At 53.9% G+C, this 20,046-nt stretch overlaps 1 protein-coding gene across 5 annotated transcripts in view; it reads right to left on the bottom strand.

Annotated features, from left to right (window-relative positions):
• GRIN2D (glutamate ionotropic receptor NMDA type subunit 2D) overlaps positions 1-20,046 on the bottom strand; it is a 57,506-nt gene that overhangs the window by 36,643 nt on the left and 817 nt on the right. For 3 of the 5 annotated variants that reach the window (XR_012427812.1, XM_065534713.2, XM_074024065.1), the window contains exons 1-3: positions 15,752-17,750; positions 9,257-9,876; positions 160-274 (exon numbers count right to left, since the gene is read on the bottom strand). Coding sequence is in view for 4 of the 5 variants with exons in the window: in XM_065534713.2 (XP_065390785.1) it covers positions 160-274; positions 9,257-9,876; positions 15,752-17,179 (2,163 nt within the window). In the remaining variant the exon portion in view is untranslated. Of the gene's footprint in view, positions 1-159; positions 275-9,256; positions 9,877-15,751; positions 17,751-19,613; positions 19,997-20,046 lie in introns of those variants that run through there. The other 2 variants (XM_045380861.2, XM_074024064.1) reach the window with 2 other exon arrangements.

The raw sequence follows: 20,046 nt of genomic DNA, 5'->3' as shown, positions 1-20,046 counted from the left end.
TCCAAGATCCAGGAGCCCCTCCCACCTTCAGATCCCAGGACCCAGGAGTCCAGGCTCCCTGTCTCCTCCTCCCTCTTAGTCCAGGACCTCAGAACCCCCTCTGCCGGGATGCAGGAGTCCAGGCCCTCTGCCATGCCCGAGGTCTGGGCTGTGACTCACCACCTCCCACGTCCTGTCTCTGGTGAGGGAGATGACCACCAGGGAGGGGTTTACTAGGAAGCCATCCTCATTGAAGGAGTAATCCCGGTTATCCCATGTGATGTTCATGAAGTACCTGCCCAGGAGGAGGGAAAGGAGACGTGCTGGGACCTGGGCTGGACCTTGGCAGCTGAAGGCAGAGAAAGTCCCCCTTCTACCCATCAGCCCCAGCCCCGAGCTGGAATCTCTCCTCTTTCACCTCCAAGGGCTCAGAAACGCAAGTATACACCTTCCCTGCTCAGCACCCTCCCTTTGGCTGCCCAGTGACCCCAGGATAAGGTTCCAGACTCTCTTTCAGCTTGGAGTTGAGGCCCTAGAGTCCCCTTTTGTTCTTTCTTTCTTTTTTAAAGCACAGATGGGATTTGACTATTTTTCCCAGTTTTTAAAATTTTTTTTTTAGACAGAGTCTTGCTCTGTCGCCCAGGCTGAAGTGCAGTGGGCGTGATCTTCACTCACTGCAACCTCCACCTCCTGGGTTCAAGTGATTCTCCTGCCTCAGCCTTCTAAGTAGCTGGGATTGTAGGTGTGCACCACCATGTCCAGCTAATTTTTGTATTTTTAGTAGAGACGGGGTTCCACCACGTTGGCCAGGCTGGTCTAGAACTCCTGACTTCATATGATCCACCTGCCTCAGTCTCCCAAAGTGCTGGGATTACAGGCATAAGCCACTGTGCCCCGCCTCTTTCTTTTTTTTTTTTTTTTATTTTTATTTATTTTTATTTTTTTTTTTTTGAGACGGAGTCTCGCTCTGTCACCCAGGCTGGAGTGCAGTGGCCGGATCTCAGCTCACTGCAAGCTCCGCCTCCCGGGTTCACGCCATTCTCCTGCCTCAGCCTCCCGAGTAGCTGGGACTACAGGCGCCTGCCACCTCGCCCGGCTAAGTTTTTTGTATTTTTAGTAGAGACGGGGTTTCACTGTGTTAGCCAGGATGGTCTCGATCTCCTGACCTCGTGATCCGCCCGTCTCGGCCTCCCAAAGTGCTGGGATTACAGGCTTGAGCCACTGCGCCCGGCCATTCTTTTTTTATTTTTTTAATGCATTTTTTTTTTTTTTTTTGAAACAGAGTTTTGCTCTTGTTGCCCAGGCTAGAGTGCAACGGCATGATCTCGGCTCACTGCAACCTCTGCCTCCCAAGTTGAAGCAATTATCCTGCCTCAGCCTCCCTAGTAGCTGGGATTACAGGCGCCCACCACCATGCCCAGCTAATTTTTTGTATTTTTAGTAGAGATGGGGTTTCACCATGTTGACCAGGGTGGTCTTGAACTCATGACCTCAGGTGATCTGCCCGCCTCAGCCTCCCAAAGTGCTGGGATTACAAGCGTGAGCCACTGCGCCTGGCCTGGCCCGCCTCTTTTTCTTTTCTTTTTCTTTTTTCTTTTCTTTTTTTTAAGTAGAGAGAGAATCTCACTATTTCTCCCGGGCTCTCCTGAGTTCAAGTGATCCTCCCACCTCAGCCTCCCACCGTGGTGGGATTACAGGCGTGAATTGCTGTGCCAAGCCCCGAGAGTCCGTTTTTGTTCTGGCTTTGCCTTCCTCTGAAGCCGCATATCTGAGACTTTCCCACTCTCCAACTCTTTTCACCCCAAAATTCTTTTTTTTTTTTCCTGTGTCAACACTGGTTGCAAGGTGTCTCCCAAACATGTCAAGAGATTTCTTATCTCTAGGCCTTTGCAGATGCTGTTCTTTCTGCCCGAAAACCCTTATACCACCCCTTATCCTGACCAATTCTTCTTATTATTTATTTATTTATTTATTTATTGAGATGGAGTCTTGCTCTGTCACCCAGGCTGGAGTGCAGTGGTGCCATCTCAGCTTGCTGCAACCTCCACCTCCCAGGTCCAAGCGATTCTCCTGCCTCAGCCTCCTGAGTAGCTGGGATTAGCTATGCCACCACGCCCGGCTAATTTTGTATTTTTAGTAGAGACGGGGTTCCACCATGTTGGTCAGGCTGGTCTTGAACTCCTGAACTTGTGATCCGCTCACCTCGGCCTCCCAAAGTGCTGGGATTACAGGCGTAAGCCACCGCGCCTGGCCTATTATTATTATTATTATTGTTTTGAGATGGGGTCTCACTCTGTCACCCAGATCGGAGTGCAATGGCGTGATCTTGGCTCACTGCAACCTCTGCCTCACAGGCTCAAGTGACCCTTCCACCCCAGCCACCTGAAGAGCTGCTAGGACTTTAAATGTGCACCGCCACACCCAACTAACTTTAATTTTTGTATTTTTAGTAGAGACAAGGTTTCAACATGTCTCCCAGGCTAATCATAAACTCCCAAACTCAGATGATCTACTTGCTTTGGCCTCCCAAAGTGCTGGGATTACTGGCATGAGCCACTGCTCCCGGCCTTGACCAACTCTATCTGTCTTAAAGACTGAGCTCAAACGTCTCCTCCTCCGGGTAGAAGTGCCCAGGGCCAGGGATAGCAGGGGGTGTCCTTGGACTCCTCGATATCTTCACTATGCAACATTGCCTTGTATACTCTGACTGCCTCTCATGTCATCCACCCCGTCACTGGACTAGACTCTCAGCTGCCTTCTTCCCTCCCCCTACCCAGCCCATCTGTCCCCAAGTCTCCTTCTTCCTGGGCTGGGGCTTTCTCTGCTCTGTCTTCTTCTGTGCCTCCCCACAGCCCTCCTAGGCCCTCATCCCAGCCTCCTGCCTGGGCTCCAGCCTCCAATCTCTCTACTCCAGTCTGTTCCCCACCAGGTCCCAGAGGCATCTTTCTATACCCAAAATTCATGCCACCCATCTCCTGCTCATCACCCACCCCTGGCTTGCCAGTGCTGTGGAACAGATCCAGGCCTCTCAACCAGGCATTGAAGGCAAAGGCCTGGTGCCACCCACCTCCCAGCCTTGTCACCACTCTGACTCCATTTTTTTTTTTTTTTTGATTCAGAGTCTCACTCTGTCGCCCAGGCTGGAGTGCAGTAGCATGATCTGGGCTCACTGCAACCTCCGACTCCCAGGTTCAAGCGGTTATCCTGCCTCAGCCTCCTGAGTAGCTGGGATTACAGGCACACACCACCGCAACTGGCTAATCTGTGTATTTTTAGTAGAGATGGGGTTTTGCCATGTTGGCCAGGATGGTCTCAATCTCTTGACCACGTGATCTGCACGTCGGCCTCCCAAAGTGCTGGGATTACTGGCGTGAGCCACCATGCCAGGCCTGTCACTCTGACTCCTAATTCTGTGGCCTTCATCTGCTCGGAACTATTGTGGTCCCACCATCTGCCCAAGTTTCTCTCCCCTCTGGGTTGTTGCACATGCTGTTTCCTGACTGGAATACTACTTCCGGTGAACTCCCCACTACTCTCAGAATCAAGTCCAGGCTGGGCGTGGTGGTTCACGCCTGTAATCCCAGCACTTTGGGAGGCTGAGGGGGGCAGATCACTTGAGGTCAGGAGTTTGAGACCAGCCTGGCCAACATGGTGAAACCTCGTCTCTACTAAAAATACAAAAATTAGCCAGGCATGGTGGTGGGCACCTGTAATCCCAGCTACTTGGGAGACTGAGGCAGGAGAATCACTTAAACCCGGGAGGGAGGTTGAGGTTGCAGTGAGTCAAGATCGCACCACTGCACTCCAGCCAGGCAACAGAGTGAGACTCTGTCTCAAACTAAATAAATAAATGAATAATGAAGTCCAAACCCCTGCCCCTGGTCTAAAGGCCCTTCACAAGCTGGGCCCTGCAACCCTCTCCATCCACTACTCATACCTTCCTTCTCCTTGCCCACTATGTTCCAGCCACACCAGCATTGCAGGCTCCCAAACAGGCTTCCAAACAGGCAAGCTATAATTTGGATGTCTGTCCGCTCCAAAACTCATATTGAAATTTACGGCTGGGTGCAGTGGCTCATGTCTGTAACCCCAGCACCTTGGGAGCCTGAGGTAGGCAGATCACCTGAGGTCAGGAGTTTGAGACCAGCCTGGCCAACATGGTGAAACCCCATCTCTACAAAAATACAAAAATTAGCCAGGTGTGGTGACAGGCACCTGCGGTCCCAGCTGCTCGGGAGGCTGAGGCAGGAGAATAGCTTGAATCCAGGAGGTGGAGGTTGCAATGAGGCTAGATCGCACCACTGCACTCCAGCCTGGGCAACAGAGCGAGACTTCCTCTCAAAAAAAAAAAAAAAAAAAAAAGAAATTTCATTTACATTGTGATGGTATTTTCTGAATTAGGAGGTGGAACCTTTTTTTTTCTTTTTTTTTTTTTTTTGAGACGGAGTCTCGCTCTGTCGCCCAGGCTGGAGTGCAGTGGCGCGATCTCGGCTCACTGCAAGCTCCGCCTCCCGGGTTCACGCCATTCTCCTGCCTCAGCCTCCCGAGTAGCTGGGACTACAGGCGCCCACAACCACGCCCGGCTAATTTTTTGTATTTTTAGTAGAGACGGGGTTTCACCATGGTCTCGATCTCCTGACCTTGTGATCCGCCTGCCTTGGCCTCCCAAAGTGCTGGGATTACAGGCGTGAGCCACCGCGCCCGGCCCCTTTTTTCTTTTTTTTAGAGACTGAAGCTTACTCTGTCACCCAGGCTGGAGTGCAGTGGCACAATCTCCGCTCACTGCAAGCTCCGCCTCCCAGGTTCACGCCGTTCTCCTGCCTCGGCCTCCCGAGTAACTGGGCCTATAGGCGCCCGCCACCACACCGGGTAATTTTTTGTATTTTTAGTAGAGACTGGGTTCCACCGTGTTAGCCAGGATGGTCTCGATCTCCTGACCTCGTGATCTGCCCGCCTCGGCCTCCCAAAGTGCTGGGATTACACGTGTGAGCCACCGCACCCAGCCCTCGGAGGTGAAACCTTTAAGAAGCATTTCGGTCATGCAGGCTCCAGTGCCCTCACAAATGGACTAAGGCTGTTGTTGCAGGAGTGGGTTTGCTTGATCTCCCCCACTTCTCTCTTTGCCTTTCTGCCATGTGATGCCTTCCATCATGTAATGATGCTGAAAGAAGACCCTCCCCAGATGGTGACATCTTGATATTGGATTCCCAGCCTCCAGAACCAAGAGCCAACAAATTTCTGTGCGTTATAATTACCCAGCCTATGATATTCTATCACAGCAACACAAAACAGACTAAGACAAGGCAGTTCCAGCCCCATAGGCTTTGCACCTGCTGTTCCCTCTCCCTTCACTGAGATCTTCCAATGCTTGGCTCCTTCGCTTTATCCATTTCTTTCTCTCTCTCTCTCTCTTTTTTTTTTTTTTAAGATGGAATCTTGCTCTGTCACTGAGACTGGAGTACAGTGGTGTGGTCTCGGCTCACTGCAACCTTCGCCTCCCGGGTTCAAGTGATTCTCCTGCCTCAGCCTTCCAAGCAGCTAGGATTACAGGCACCTGTCGCCACGCCCAGCTAAGTTTTGTGTTTTTTAGGAGAGATGGCATTTCCCCATGTTGGCCAGTCTGGTCTCGAACTCCTAACCTCAAGTGATCCGTCCACCTCAGCCTCCCAAGGCCCTGAGATTACAGGTGTGAACCACCACACCTTGCCTACCTATTTCTTAAATTTTAATTTTTAAAATTATTTTAGAGACAGGGTCTCACTTTGTTGCACAGGCTGGACCGCAGTGAAGAGATCACAGTTCCTTATGGCCTCAATCTCCGAGGCTCAAGTGATCCTCCCACCTCAGCCTCCCAAGTAGCTAGGACTACAGGCACACACTACCAAGTCCAGCTAATTTTTTTTTTTTTCTTGTTTCTTTTTTTGAGATGGAGTCTCGCTCTGTCGCCCAGGCTAGAGTGCAGTGGTGCAATCTTGGCTCACTGCCAACTATGCCTCCCGGGTTCACACCATTCTTCTGCCTCAGCCTCCAGAGTAGCAGGGACTACAGGTGCCCGCCACCACTCCCAGCTAATTTTTTGTATTTTTAGTAGAGACAGGGTTTCACCATGTTAGCCAGGATGGTCTCGATCTCCTGACCTCATGATCTGCCCACCTCAGCGTCCCAACATGCTGGGATTACAGGTGTGAGCCACCATGCCCAGCCAATGCCCAGCTAATTTTTAAATTTTTTGTAGAGATGGAGTTCTCACTATGTTACCCAGGCTGGCCTGGAACTCCTGGCCTCTAGTGATCCTCCTGCCTCAGCCTCCCAAAGTGCTGAGATTGCAGGCGTGAGCCACGGTCTAGCTATCCATGTTTTTTAACCTCCAAATTTCACCTATTCAGAAAGGTCTTTCCTAACCACCCCACCTAGCATAGCCCCCTATGCATTTCTTATCACATTCCCCCGTCTGATTTTCATAGCAGAAGTTATTGCCTGCTTGATATTTCATTTTCTTAACTTATTTGCTCATTGCGTTTCTCTTTTATTAGACTGTAAGCTCTGAGAGAGCAAGGACCTTATTTAACACTATATATATCCTGTGCCTAAAGCAATGCTTGGCACATAGTAGACTTTCAATAAAGGGCGTTTCAATCAATAAATGAATCAATGAGCAATTCATCCCTCAGTCACAGCTCAGATATCTCCTCCTAGAAACCTTCCTGACTCCACAGGCTGACTTGTGACTTTTGCACCCTGGTTTGGAAGGCAGACTGAAGCTGATACATTTCCTCTCTTGGGATGACATTTTGCTATGAGATCTGGAAGGATGAGTTGTGACCAGCAAGAGCTGAAGTTATGAGGCAGAAGAAATTCTGGGTAAAGAACTGAACAGCCTCTGGGAGAGGCAAGCCTGAGAAACAAAGAAAGGGAGAGCGAGGGAGGAGACGGACAGAGGGAGGGAGGGAGAAAGCATAGAGTAAGAAGGACAGAATCAGCCGGGTGCGGTGGCTCACGCCTGGAATCCCAGCACTTTGGGAGGCCGAAGCAGGCAGATCATTTGAGGTCAGGAGTTCCAGACTGGCCTGACTAACATGGCGTCTCTCTTAAAAATACAAAAAAAAAGTTAGCTGGGCGTGGTGGCACGTGACCGTAACCCCAGCTACTCAGGAGACTGAAGCAGGAGAATCGCTCGAACTCGGGAGGTGGAGGCTGCAGTGAGCCCAGATCGTGCCATTGCACTCCAGCTGGGCAATAGAGGGAGACTCTATCTCAAAAAAAAAAAAAAAAAAAAAAAAAAAGAAAGAAAGAAAGAAAGAAAGAAAGAAAGAAAGAAAGAAAAAGATAAAAAGAAAGAACCAGAGAGAGCTGAAACAATAGCTGGCCCCAGGCTTAGCCTCAATTCCTGGCTTCTCATTCCTCTGTGTGTGTATTTTTCCAATAAACCCCCTTTTCCCTAAGGAAATTCCAATGAGACTCTGCTTCGTGCATCCGAAAATCTCCTGGCTTAGCCAGTGCTTCTCTCCGTGCCCCCGCCATGCCCGCATGACCTCCATTACTGCAAGCATCATGCTGTGTTGCCATTATCCCCGTCCCTGTCTGCCACTCTTACAGGACCCTGCGTTCTTTGAAGAATAAGTCCATGGTCTTATTCATCTATGTTCCCAGCGCCCAGCATGAGCCCTAGTTCCTAGCGGGTGCTCAGTAAGTATTTATGAAGAAGGGATGCTTTTCTCACCCTTTTTTTTTTTTCCGGGGATCCTGATTTCCATCTCACCAGTTCTCAATTCCCCCTCTTTTAGGTCTTCTTCCCCACCATCATCTCTTCCCAAATTCACCTCATCCTCATTCAGGATTAAAGATCTCTCTTTTCACAGTTCTGTCACCAAACTCATCAATTTTTCCACTCCCAGAGCTTCCTATCGTGGAGATGCTGTTTTCCCACAAACTCTGTTCTCCTCTTCTAAAATCATAGTGTGTAAATTGGGCACACACCTGTCCATCTAGGATTGACATTTCCCAGTCTTCCTTGCAGTTGGCCTAGGCCATGAGCCGCAGTAATAACCAAAATATCTAGCAATCGGCACTGCACAGGCGCTAGCCAATCGGAATGGACGTCTAGCCAGGAATGGAAGTCTAGCCTATGGGAATGGACGTCTAGCTAATCAGAACAGGCATCTAGCTAATCCCAGCAGACATCTAGCCAATCCCAGCAGACGTCTAGCCAATCAGAATGGACACCACTGTCAACAACCAGTAAGCCAGCCCTGACCATATGACTACCTTCTCAACAGTAAGGTATGAGGTGTGTCCATTCTGCCTCACTTACTCAAAAGGAAAGTGCTTGCTGTCCACGTTCTCTCTTTTCCCCCTCTCATGAGCTGCAATTAAGACATCTGCGGCCGGGCGCGGTGGCTCAAGCCTGTAATCCCAGCACTTTGGGAGGCCGAGACGGGCGGATCACGAGGCCAGGAGATCGAGACCATCCTGGCTAACACAGTGAAACCCCGTCTCTACTAAAAAAATACAAAAAACTAGCCGGGCGAGGTGGCGGTCGCCTGTAGTCCCAGCTACTCCGGAGGCTGAGGCAGGAGAATGACGTAAACCCGGGAGGCGGAGCTTGCAGTGAGCTGACATCCGGCCACTGTACTCCAGCCCGGGCGACAGAGTGAGACTCCGTCTCAAAAAAAAAAAAAAAACAAAAAAACAAAGACATCTGCACGACCTGCTTCGACTATGCAGAGAGGCCAGAGCAACCAGGTGGTAGGACCCTGGGTCCCTGAATGATCACATGGAGCAGCAGTCTCCTGATAACCAGGAATGCTCATCTCTGGGTTGTTATGTGAAAGAGGAACAAACTTCGACCTCATATGGGCCGCTGGATTGTTGGGTCTTTTTTGCTACTGAAGTTCAGTTTATAGTCTAGGTATTTAGACTAAATCTAAAATGCTCTCAAGTGTAAGATGCACCACAAAGAAGGACAAAAGTGCTGCCAATTAAGCCATGATAAGCCATCAGTTATAAGACACATCTTGTTTTCAAATACACTAAAATGTGAAAAATTATGCGTCTTAGAGTCATGAAATATAGTAATTCACTCACTTTATCTCAGACGCTTTTTCCAAATTACTTGATTTAACCTCAGAAAAGAGACCCAGTTGCACCCACTTTACAGAAAAGAAAATTGAGGCTCAAAGAGCGGATGTGAACCATCTGAGCCACTCATTCAGTGAGTACTGCAGGTAGTTAGGCTCTGGGAGCCCTTCCACATCCCTCCCGTTCCAGCCCCACTCACCTATGCAGACTCTCGCCGCGGTGGGTGCGGTTCTGGGCGCGACAGTCGTGGCCGAGCTCAGGAAGGAAACCATAATCACGCAGCAGGGCCTGGGCACCTCTGGCCACTACGGCCACGCCAGCTGCCACTCGCCGAGCCAGGTCATCCCGCCAGCCAGCCGAGCGCACTGCAAACAGTCCGGCAGGAAGGGGGGCGCCTCCTGGCAGAAGAGGGGGCTCACCAGGGGCCCCAGAGCCCCCGCCTCCAGCCAGCTGGGGCCCCACCATGAACCAGACGTAGCCAGACCCAGTGAGGCCAGCCTCCTCAGCTGCGCGGAACACGGGCTCGGCCTCCTCTCGGGCGCAGAAGAGCAGGCGGATCTGCGCACTGACACTGCGGAGCTGGGCACTGAGCACCGCCTCGCCCGCCCCAGGGTCCAACGTCAGCGCTCCGCGGTGCTCCCAGCCCACCAGACTGCCGTCAGTCAGCACCTCGATGTAGGACAGGAAGGCCCGGTGGCCAGGGGCACGCGTGGTCACGGCTACAAAGGACGTCCAGTCATACTCCTCCAGCACCTCAAAGATGACCTGAAGCTGTTGCTCGGTGGAGGAGCCCAGCTGCAGGAAGGTGGAGCCCTTCTCCTGCCAGGAGGGACGAGGATGTCAGGACTCCCGATGTGGGGACCTCATTTCTCAGCAATTAATAAGAGGACCACAGCTCCCAATATGGCAGATTGACTAGATAGGTTCACTAAATCCATCTCCTTTTCCTCCTGAGGCACAGGGCTAGATCTGGATTAGGCTTAGCCACCTAACTGAGTTATTCTAGACTCATCCATAAAACCTTACTTTTTCTTTTTCTCTCTTTCTTTTTTTTTTTTTTTTGAGACAGAATCTTGTCTGTCGCCCAGGCTGGTGAGCAGCGGCATGATCTTGGCTCACTGCAACCTCCGCCTGGTGGGTTCAAGTGATTCTCCTGCTGCACCCGGCCTAATAAAACCTTACTCTTTTTTCTTTTTCTTTTTTTTTTCTTTGAGAAGGAGTCTCGCTTTGTCGCCCAGGCTGGAGTGCAGTGGCCGGATCTCAGCTCACTGCAAGCTCCGCCTTCCTGGTTCACACCATTCTCCCGCCTCAGCCTCCCGAGTAGCTGGGACTACAGGTGCCCGCCACCTCACCCGGTTAGTTTTTTTGTATTGTTTTAGTAGAGATGGGGTTTCACCATGTTAGCCAAGATGGTCTCGATCTCCTGACCTCGTGATTCGCCCATCTCAGCCTCCCAAAGTGCTGGGATTATAGGCTTGAGCCACCGCGCCTGGCCAAAACCTTACTCTTGAAGCTTACTCTTTTCCCTGTTTTAGGGCAGATGCAGAGGCCCCAGAAAACTCTGAAGTCCTCTGAAGGGGATTACAGAGCCACGAGAGAGAGAGCCTGAAACCCCGAGTCACCGCATGGAGGAAAGCCACCTCCAATCAGGAACACCTGTTTGGATTTTTTTTTTGAGACAGAATTTGGCTCTTATTGCCCAGGCTGGAGTGCAACGGCGCAATCTTGGCTCACTGCAACATCCGCCTCCCAGGTTCAAGCAGTTCTCCTGCCTTAGCCTCCCAAGTAACTGGGACTACAGGCGTGTGCCACCACGCCCGACTAATTTTTGTATTTTTAGTAGAGACAGGTTTTCTCCATGTTGGCCACGCTGGTCTTGAACTCCTGACCTCAGATGATCCACCCGCCTCGGCCTTCCAAAGTGCTGGGATTACAGGCGTGAGCTACTGCGCCTGGACTGGATTTTATGTGAATGAGAAATAACCTCCTGTTGGGTGATCCACTGAGATTTGGGAGTTCATCTGTTCCAGCAGTTAACATCACTGTCATTAACACAACCAGCATCCAGTAAGGGAACTACAGCTCCCAGCACCCACTGAGAGGGACTGGTTCCCTGAAGGCAGTGAGGAGACTACATCTCCCAGCATGCAGTGAGGGTGCTGATGGCATTTCCCAACTGGAAGAAGCTTTGCAAAGTGTACTTTCCCTTCTTTGGTTTTCCTCCTACCTCTCTGTCACCTCTTCCTCTGCCTCCTTTGCTGGCCCTTCTTCCTCAGCCAGAATGCTAAGTATAGGAGTGCCTTAGTGTTCTCTTGTCTTCTTGATTCCTCTCTCCCTGGTGATCTCAACCAGGCCCATGAGTTTAAAATACTGTCTGCCACGCTATCCAATATGGTGGCTGTTAGCCACTCATAGCTATTCAAATTCAAATTCAAATTCAAGTTAAATAAAAGTTATCCTGAATCAAGGACCAGAGGAAAAAACTATTAAATAGAATTTAAAAGTTAGTTTTCTGGTTGCACTAACCACATGTCAAGTACTCAACAGCCACATGTGGCTTGTGGCTTTCAAATTGGACAGAGCAGCTATAGACCACCTTCATCTTTGCGGAAGGTTTTATTGGACAGTGCTGGATATGCTAATGGCTCCTGTCCTCAGTCATAACCTCTCGTGTGAGCTCCAGACAAATCTATACCCCTGCCATTTTTTTTTTTTTTTTTTTTTGAGACAGAGTCTTCCTCTGTTGCCTGGGCTGGAGTGCAATGGCACAATCTCTGCTCACTGCAACCTCCGCCTCCCCGGTTCAAGCAATTCTCCTGCCTCGGCCTCCAGAGTAGCTGGGATTACAGGCGTGTGCCACCACACCCGGCTAATTTTTGTATTTTTAGTAGAGAGGGGGTTTCAACATGTTGGCCAGGCTGGTCTCGAACTCCTGACCTCAAGTGATCTGCCTGCCTGAGCCTCCCAAAGTGCTGGATTACAGGCATGAGCCAACACGCCTGGCCCTATCCTCCTTTTTATTCAGTATCTCCTGTTGGATTTCCAAGAGGTGTCTCAAAATTAGCAGAATGCTTGATCTTTCCCCTGTCTTAAGCCTGTTCCCTATTCTCTCTCTCTCTTTTTGTAAAGGAGTAAAGAATCTAAAGGAATAAAGAGGACAGCTGCCTTTTTTTCCCTCTCTCTCTCTTATTCACCCTGATGCTCAGGCCCCAGACCTACATCATCCTTTCCCTTTCTTTTCCTCACACATCCAGCTATCTCCAAGTCTTCTTAGCTCTACGTTCAAACATAGCTCCAGTTGTCCACTCTTCACTGACATCACTGTCACAACTTTCATTGTCACCCTTTCTTGCCCAGCTATCTACAACATTCCCACCCATCTGTATTTTCTTTTCCTTCCCTCCTTCCTTCCTTCCTTTCTTCCTTCTCTCTCTCTCTCTCTTTTTTCGGAGTCTTGCTCTGTCATCCAGGCTGGAGCGCAGTGGTGAGATCTTGGCTCACTGCAACCTTCACCTCCTGAGTTCAAGCGATTCTCCTGCCTCAGCCTCCCTAGTAGCTGGGATTACAGGTATGCACCACCACGCCCAGCTCATTTTTGTATTTTTAGTAGAGAGAAGTTTCACCATGTTGGCCAGGCTGGTCTCAAACTCCTGACCTCAAGTGATCCACCTGCCTCGGCCTCCCAAAGTGGTGGGATTCCAGGCATGAGCCACTGTGCCCAGCTCATCTTTGTTTTCAATCTTGCATCTTCCAGTCTATTCTCCAAACAGCAGCCAGAGTGATTGTTTCAAAATATTAATTGGATCACATCCCTTCTCAGTTGAAAACCTTCCAGTGATTCTACCTCAGAATCAAAGCCAAAGTCCTCGCCATGGCCCTGCATGACCTGGCCCCTGTTGCTTCTCTGACCTCTCATCTCCTGCCACCCCAATCCCCCAATGTGCTCCAGCTACACTCCCTTCTTGCTCTTCCTCAAATACATCAAGCTCCTTCCTGCTTTAAGGGCTTTGTCCTTAGTTGTTGCCTCTCCTGGGGACACTTTTCCCTAGCTCCTCCATGACAGACCTTCACCTGACACCTCCAGCTCAGATGTCACCGCCTCAGGGAGGCCTCCCCTGACTGCCATCTGTTGAAACTCCATCCTCAGTCATTACAACATCCTGTGTTGATTTCCTCCAGGACTGCCAGATTTTACTGTTACTGGTTTTGTGTGTCTCACCATTAAAATGCAAGCTCTATAAGGCAGGGACCTTGTCTCCCTCTCTTTTTTCCCCCCTCTAGAACTGTATTCCCCAGGAATTAAAACAGCCCTGGCACAGAATCAGCTCTCAATAAATCTTCCTGTAATGCAACGAGAACAGCAAGTGGGCTTTTTCCCTAGGCTCATGCCTGTGGTAAAATGCGTAGGGGACACTGCAGCTGTCCTGAGGGGATGAGGTCTTTTTGTTTATTGTTTTCTTTGAGACCTAGTCTCACTCTCCCCCAGGCTGGAGTGCAGGGGCACGATCTCGGCTCACTGCGATCTCGGCTCACTGCAACCTCCGCCTCCCAGGTTCAAGCGATTCTCCTGCCACAGCCTCCTGAGTAGCTGGGATTACAGGCACGCGCCACCACGCCCGGCTAATTTTCGTATTTTCAGTAGAGACGGGTTTCTCCATGTCGGCCAGGCTGGCCTCAAACTCCTGACCTCAGGTGATCCGCCCGCCTCAGCCTCCCAAAGTGCTGGGATTACAGGCGTATGCCACGGCATCTGGCCGGAAATGAGGTCTTACTGTAACGCAAGGAGAACCTCTTCCTTCAGTAGGTGAAGGTGGGCTGAGGGGACCACATTCCCAGCATTCAATGGGGCACAGATGGAGCTGCGAAGATCACTCTTTCTTCCATCCGGGGGCAGCAAGGGGACTACATTTCCCAGAATGCTATGGGCGTACACTGAACGGACCACAGTGCCCAGCGGACAATGAAACAGAGCGGACCACACTTCTCAGCAGCAATGAAGGCACGAGGGATCACGTCTTTGAGTATGCCTCGGAAGTGGCAGTTAAGAAATAAGTTTGCCTCCCAGGGTATCTACCTACAAATCTCTGAAAAGTACCATGCCAAGGGGAACAAAAAAGTTGGACAGAGGTCCTTCCCAGAACACTCTGGACAGGAGTACTAGGAGCCTCTGCATACAACAGTGATGCAGTCACACAGCCGCAGGCCCGCACAGCAGGGAATGGGCAGATTGAATGAAGCTCTACCCACTCAGGTGGCTCCATCGTCAAGGTTGCATTGGCCCCACCTCTGAAGAGGCCCCGCCCCTTCTCAGGCCCCACTTCCTAGCTTACCCATTCTTCTCAATCCACAGGGCAGGCTTCGTCCAATTCTCTCCTTCTCTACCAGAGGTCTGCCATAACTGGCTCCTTCTGTGCCCTTGGGAGTCAGGCCTTTCTCCAGGCTCTGGCCAGCTCCAGCCTCTACCATCCCTTCCCCAGCAGGCTCCTGGCTTTGATTTCTCATTGGCTGGGTCCGTCTCCACCATAAGCCTTCATCCTCCTGCCCATCCTCTGGACTCTAGCTTTCCACACCTCACAGGGGGTACACCCCTTCTCAAACCCTACTCTCAGGACCGGCTTCCTCCCTAGACCCACCCCTTTATTAGAGTGCTTAGACCCCGCCCCTACCTTGCCCCGCCCTAACTGGCTAGCCCCGCCCCCTTTCCTGACTCACTCCTTCCCTGGCTGGCCTCTCCCTAAACCTCAATTCCTTGCTTCCTAGTTCTACCCCTTGATCGTCCTCCTCTCTCTAATGACTCCCCCTCTTTTCCGACTCTTCCACTTAGAAGATGGTTCCTCCATCCCTAGCCTACCTCTAGACCCTATGCTTAACTGGCCGAACGCCTCCCTAAACTCTGTCCTTGGTACCTGATACCTCTGATACTTCCTGGCTGCCACCTCTCCACTAGACTTCGCCCCTTTCTTTCTGAACTCCATTTCTTTTCTTTCTTTCTTTCTTTTTTTTTTGACAGAGTCTTACTGTGTCACCCAGGCTGGAGTGCAGTGGCACGATCTCGGCTCACTGCAGCCTCCGCCTCCCGGATTTAAGCAATTCTCCGGCCTCGCCCTCCCGAGTAGCTGGGATTACAGACGCCCGCCACAACGCCCGGCTAATTTTTGTATTTTTCATAGAGACGAGGTTTCACCACGTTGGCCAGGTTGGTCTCAAACTCCTGTGCCCTCAAGTGATCCGCCGGCCTCGGCTTTCCAAAGCGCTGGGATTACAGGCGTGAGCCACCGCGCCCGGGCCCATTCCTTTTCAACTGACTTCTTCCTGCGCTGATCCTAGATCCCACCCCTCCCTCAGATTTTGCCATCTGGGGCTAGTCCCTTTTCGTTACCAGTCCCCAACCCTTCCCTCGATTCGCCTTTTCCACAGACCTTTACCTACAATGAATGGGCCCACGTCCTCCCTATACTCTGATCATCGAGGACTGGCCTCTTTCTGACCCTAACAGCCCAGGTTACCCTACAGACCAGCCCGCTCCAAGTCAGCCCCGCCTCTTACCTAGCCCTAAGCCCTGCCTGCCATCTGGGCCCGGCTTGTCCCAGATGCGGACCCACAGGACCGTCCCCGCCCCCTCTAGGCCCCGCCCCCGCTGGCTGTCCCAGACCCGCCCCTCCTGTGGCCCCGCCCCGCCCCCGGTCGCGCGCACCTTGGGCGTGAGCACGAGCGCGGCGCCGCCGTGCACGGCCACGATGGGCAGCGAGGTCTGCGCCGACAGGAAGTCGAGGATGGGCGCGACGGCGGGCGCGCGCGAGTCGTCCTCGAAGACCACGCCGTGCACGCGCAGCCCCGACAGCAGGTCGCAGAGCTGCAGCACGAGGCTGCGCGGGTCCGAGCCGTTGAGCACCAGCGCCACAGGCCGCACGTCCAGGCCCGGGCTGCGCACGGCCGCCGCCACGGCCGGGCCCAGGCGTGCCGCCTCGGCCGCGTACGCGGGCCCCGAGAACACGAGCGCCACGTTGAGCGGCCGCGCCCCGCCGGGGCCCCCGCCGAGCCCACCGGCGCCGCCCGGCCCCGGCGCCTCCTCCGGGAACGGGCTGGCGCAGGCCAGCGCCAGCAGCAGCAGCATCTTAGCGGGGCCCCGAGGGCCGCGGGGGCCACCGGCGCCGCGCATCGCCTGCGGGCCCCGCCGGGCGGCCTCTGAGCGCCAGGGCCGGGAGAGACAGAGAGGAGAGGGAGGCACAGACGGGAGACGCAGAGACAGGGAGACGAGATAGAGAGACACACCGAGGAGATGCAGCGAGGGACAGGCGCCGAGATGGGGAGGACAGGGAGCGGTCGGGGTGATGGAACAGAGGGAGAGACAGGAACGGAGGACGAGAGAGATGGAGGGGAGAGAGGCAGAGGGACAGAGAGATGGAGGAGAGACAGGCAGAGAGGGAGAGACGGGCAGAGGGAGAGAGAGATGGAGGAGAGACAGGCAGAGACAGAGGGAGACACAGACACAGCAGAGGGAGGTGGAAGAGAGAGGTGGGGAAGAAACACCAGAGGAAGAGGTGAAACAGGGAGAGACGCAGAGATAGGGCGAGACAGAGGTAGGAAGAAGTGGTGTATGGGATTGGGGGAGACGCAAAGGGTGGATAATGGGGTCAGGGGAAGATACAGAGGTAAGAGGGGAGAGAGGAAGAGAGACAGACGAGGTGGGGATGGGGAGACCCACAGAGATGGGATCAAGATAGGAATAGAGAGAGACCCAGGGAGACAGGGAGGGAAAGAGTGGCAGGAAGAAAGGGAGACGGAAGAAGCAACAGAGACAGGGAGAAGACGGAGAGAGAGAGGACGGAGTGACAGAAACGGGAATGAGGGAGGCCCAGGGAGAGGATGATAGAGGCGGGAAGAGATGCAGGAAGGCGGGAGAGATAAGTGAGGCAAGAAAGTTGGACAGAGAAGAAGACAGCAAGGCAGGAAGAGGGAGATGGAGACCCCAAGGCCGCCAAGAGACACGCACACATAAGGGATGGGGAAACAGAATTGAGATTGAGGGAGGCAGGCAGAGCGGAGCGAAAACAGGAGGACAGAAATAGCGAGGCAAGGCCAAGATCGGGACCCCCACCAGGGAGGTGCCCAGCACAGACATGAAAGTAAGGCGGGGAAAGCGAGTGGCAGGAGGGAGCAGAAATAAAAGGGAGAGAAAAAATGAGAGAGGGAAAAGGGGTCAGGTGTGTGGGGAGAGAGAGAGAAAGAGAAATTAGTGGGGCACCCCAAGGAGAGAATATCCCTGGGTGACCTTACCCTTCACCCTGACCACAGACCCCTAACCCATTTTGTCCCCTTACTCTTGCCCCTGTCCCCTCATTCTCAAAGCAAGAGAGTCATGGCCCCAGCTGGGATGTGGGGTTGGGGGGCACAGCTGTGGAGAGCTGGGTGGGGCGGAGGGGTCCCTGGCACCCAGCCTGGAGCAATTTGGTAAATTAGAAGAAATACAGCCTTTCTTCCTGTGTCCCCTGTTGAATGCTAGCCGCCTGGGGTGGTTGGGCTGGAAGCCAGGCTCCTGGGTCCTGCCTGGGACTGAGGGAGGAGGGCACTGGGAGTCTGGACTCCTGGTTCCCAGAGAAGGACTGGAGTCTGCACTAGGGGCTTCCTGAAGGGGTGAGGGTCCAGACAGGGAAGGGTTCTCTCCTGGCTGTCAGGCTCCTGTCCGGTTGCCATGGTAGCGCAGGCCTCGTCCACCCCACAGCCAGCCAGGGTGGGGGAAAGGCCCACCCCCAACCCCCTGCCTCCAGACCACAGCCCCTCCCCTCTGCCCACCACCTCACCTTCCCAGAGATCGCGGCCCCTGTCTCCCCAGGGAAGGGGGTGGGGGCTCCTAGTATGCCCATCCCTCCCCAGTCCTGGCTCCTCTTCGCCCCTCCTCTCCATTGCCCTTCCCCAAGCAGCTGGCTCAATCAGCGCTCAGAATAACCCCCCCACTCCGCCCCAAAATAACCCACAGCTGTGGCCTGGCCCCCGCGGGGTTAACACTCGCGCTCCCCTCCCTTCCCAGTGGCTGCTCACCCTCCAGCCCCTCCTCTGCCTCTCCCAGACCCACCCCTACCTGGCTTCTGCTCTTAGGGACCCCGGGTCCTGCTCCCTGCCGAGGCCCAGGAGGGCAGCCCCTGGCCCCACCCTTCTCACGGGGGCTGCATGCTCAGTTCCTTCCCACAGGGATTAGGGAGAGCAGCCTCCCCCACTCCAGGGACAGAGGAGGGACATCCCCAGTCCTCCAGGACTCTGAAGGTCCAGCCCCCAGAACCCACGCCCTCAGGGATCACAGAGTCCAGCCTCTCGACACCCCCCACCCCCACCCTCGCCTCCATCTCCACCTCCTCATGAGCCTCCGTTTCCACTTCATCTGCACAAGGCTAAAGTCCCTGACTCTCATCCCCGGCCCTGTCAGGGACTCAGGAGACTGAGCTCCCAGCCTGTCCTTCCTCAGTCAGAAGCGCTATCCCCTACCTCCTCCCATAAAGACCCAGGAGTCCTTCCGGCAGACCCTTCCTCCCCCAGGCCTTGGGAGTCTGGGCATTCGGTCCTATTCTTTCCCAGGACCCAGGAGGCTGGGCCCTCCTGCCCCAAGACTCTGGAACTCCAGTGCCCAGCCTCCTCTCCCCGCAGGAACCAAGAGTCCAGGTCCCCAGCTCCCCTCTTCCCCCAAGGACCCAGGAGTCTGGGTTCCCACTCTTCTCCTCCCTTAAGGTTTCAAACCCCATCATTCCCAACATCCTGGGTGCCCCCCCCCAGCCCCAGCCTCCCTAGTCACCCCACTTAGATCCTGTACATAGCACAGCCTGTCCCCAAGCGGGGAGGAGGAGGAGGGTGCCAGAAATTCCTAGGGTGTCCCTGTCTTCATTGCCCCCCACAGCATCCAACACAGAATAGAGAAGCGGCCACTTTGATCAACAGCTCCCCCCCGCAACCTCGAGTTGTGCTGCAGACGGCATCCCGTTTCCTCCCCCCTCACCCCCCAACACACACAACACCGGTCTCTCCCCACCCGAATCCTGATGCTTGGAAGAGGCTGTAAGGGTGTTCCAGAACCTTGAGGAAGGGGTGGGAGCTTGGGGCGAGGGGTGCTGGGGGCCTGGATGCCCTCAAGGTCCTTGGCAGGGGTATTAATAGCAGACTCATAGCTCTGACATGGGAGGGGAGAGCGAGAGGAGAGAGGGAGAGGGCCGGCCGGCGATGGGGAGGACTGATGCAGGGAGGGGGGTACAGGGAGAAGTGAGATAGATGGAGGCACAGGGATATGGGGCATCAGGTATGTGGGGCTGGGGAGAGGGAGTCAAGTGTCAGAGAAATGGGGGGCGTGAAAGGTCTGAGGTGTAGGGACCTAGGAAAAAGGGGCTCAGAGAGGGAGAGAGAGACAGGGTGGAGGAGAGTCCCTGAGGGACAGGGGAGCTAGGTAGGGGTCAAGACCCCTGCCCACCATTCAACCCCCCTCCCTCCAAGAGGCTCCTGGCCAACTTCCCCTGTCCTAGATTTGGGGGTCCACATTCCCACCACCACCCCTGCATCCCCTGTCCCCGCCTTACCTTTTCATGACCCTGTTCTGTTGGGGGGATGGTGGGGGGGCCAGGACCGGAACCCGGTGTCCAGTGACCCCAAGATTCCGAGGAGGGCTCAGAGAGCCGATGTCGGGGGGCAGGCCCCGGGGCGGCAGCAGTGGTGGTGGCGGCAGCAGCGGCAGCCCAGACCTCCTGTCTGTCCCTGGCTCCGTCTCTCCTTCCTCTTCCTTGGTCCTGTCCTGCCCTGTCTCTCCCCCAAGGTTGCGGCCACCTGGACTAGGCGAGGACGTGGCTACACATGTTGCTCTGGAAGTTGGGCCCCGGACATTGCGGAGGCTGTCGGGGTGTCCTCTTGCTGCCCCGACCCCGTGGGGATCCCCCCTCCGCCCACCCGGGGTGCCCCCCTCTGCTGCTTCAGCCCCGGCTCCTCCCCCCTTTCCATGTGTCCAGTCCCGCCTCT

This window comes from Macaca fascicularis, chromosome 19 (assembly GCF_037993035.2).
Source record: "Macaca fascicularis isolate 582-1 chromosome 19, T2T-MFA8v1.1".
Classification (NCBI taxonomy): domain Eukaryota; kingdom Metazoa; phylum Chordata; class Mammalia; order Primates; family Cercopithecidae; genus Macaca; species Macaca fascicularis.
This window is presented reverse-complemented; position numbering and strand designations above follow the sequence as displayed.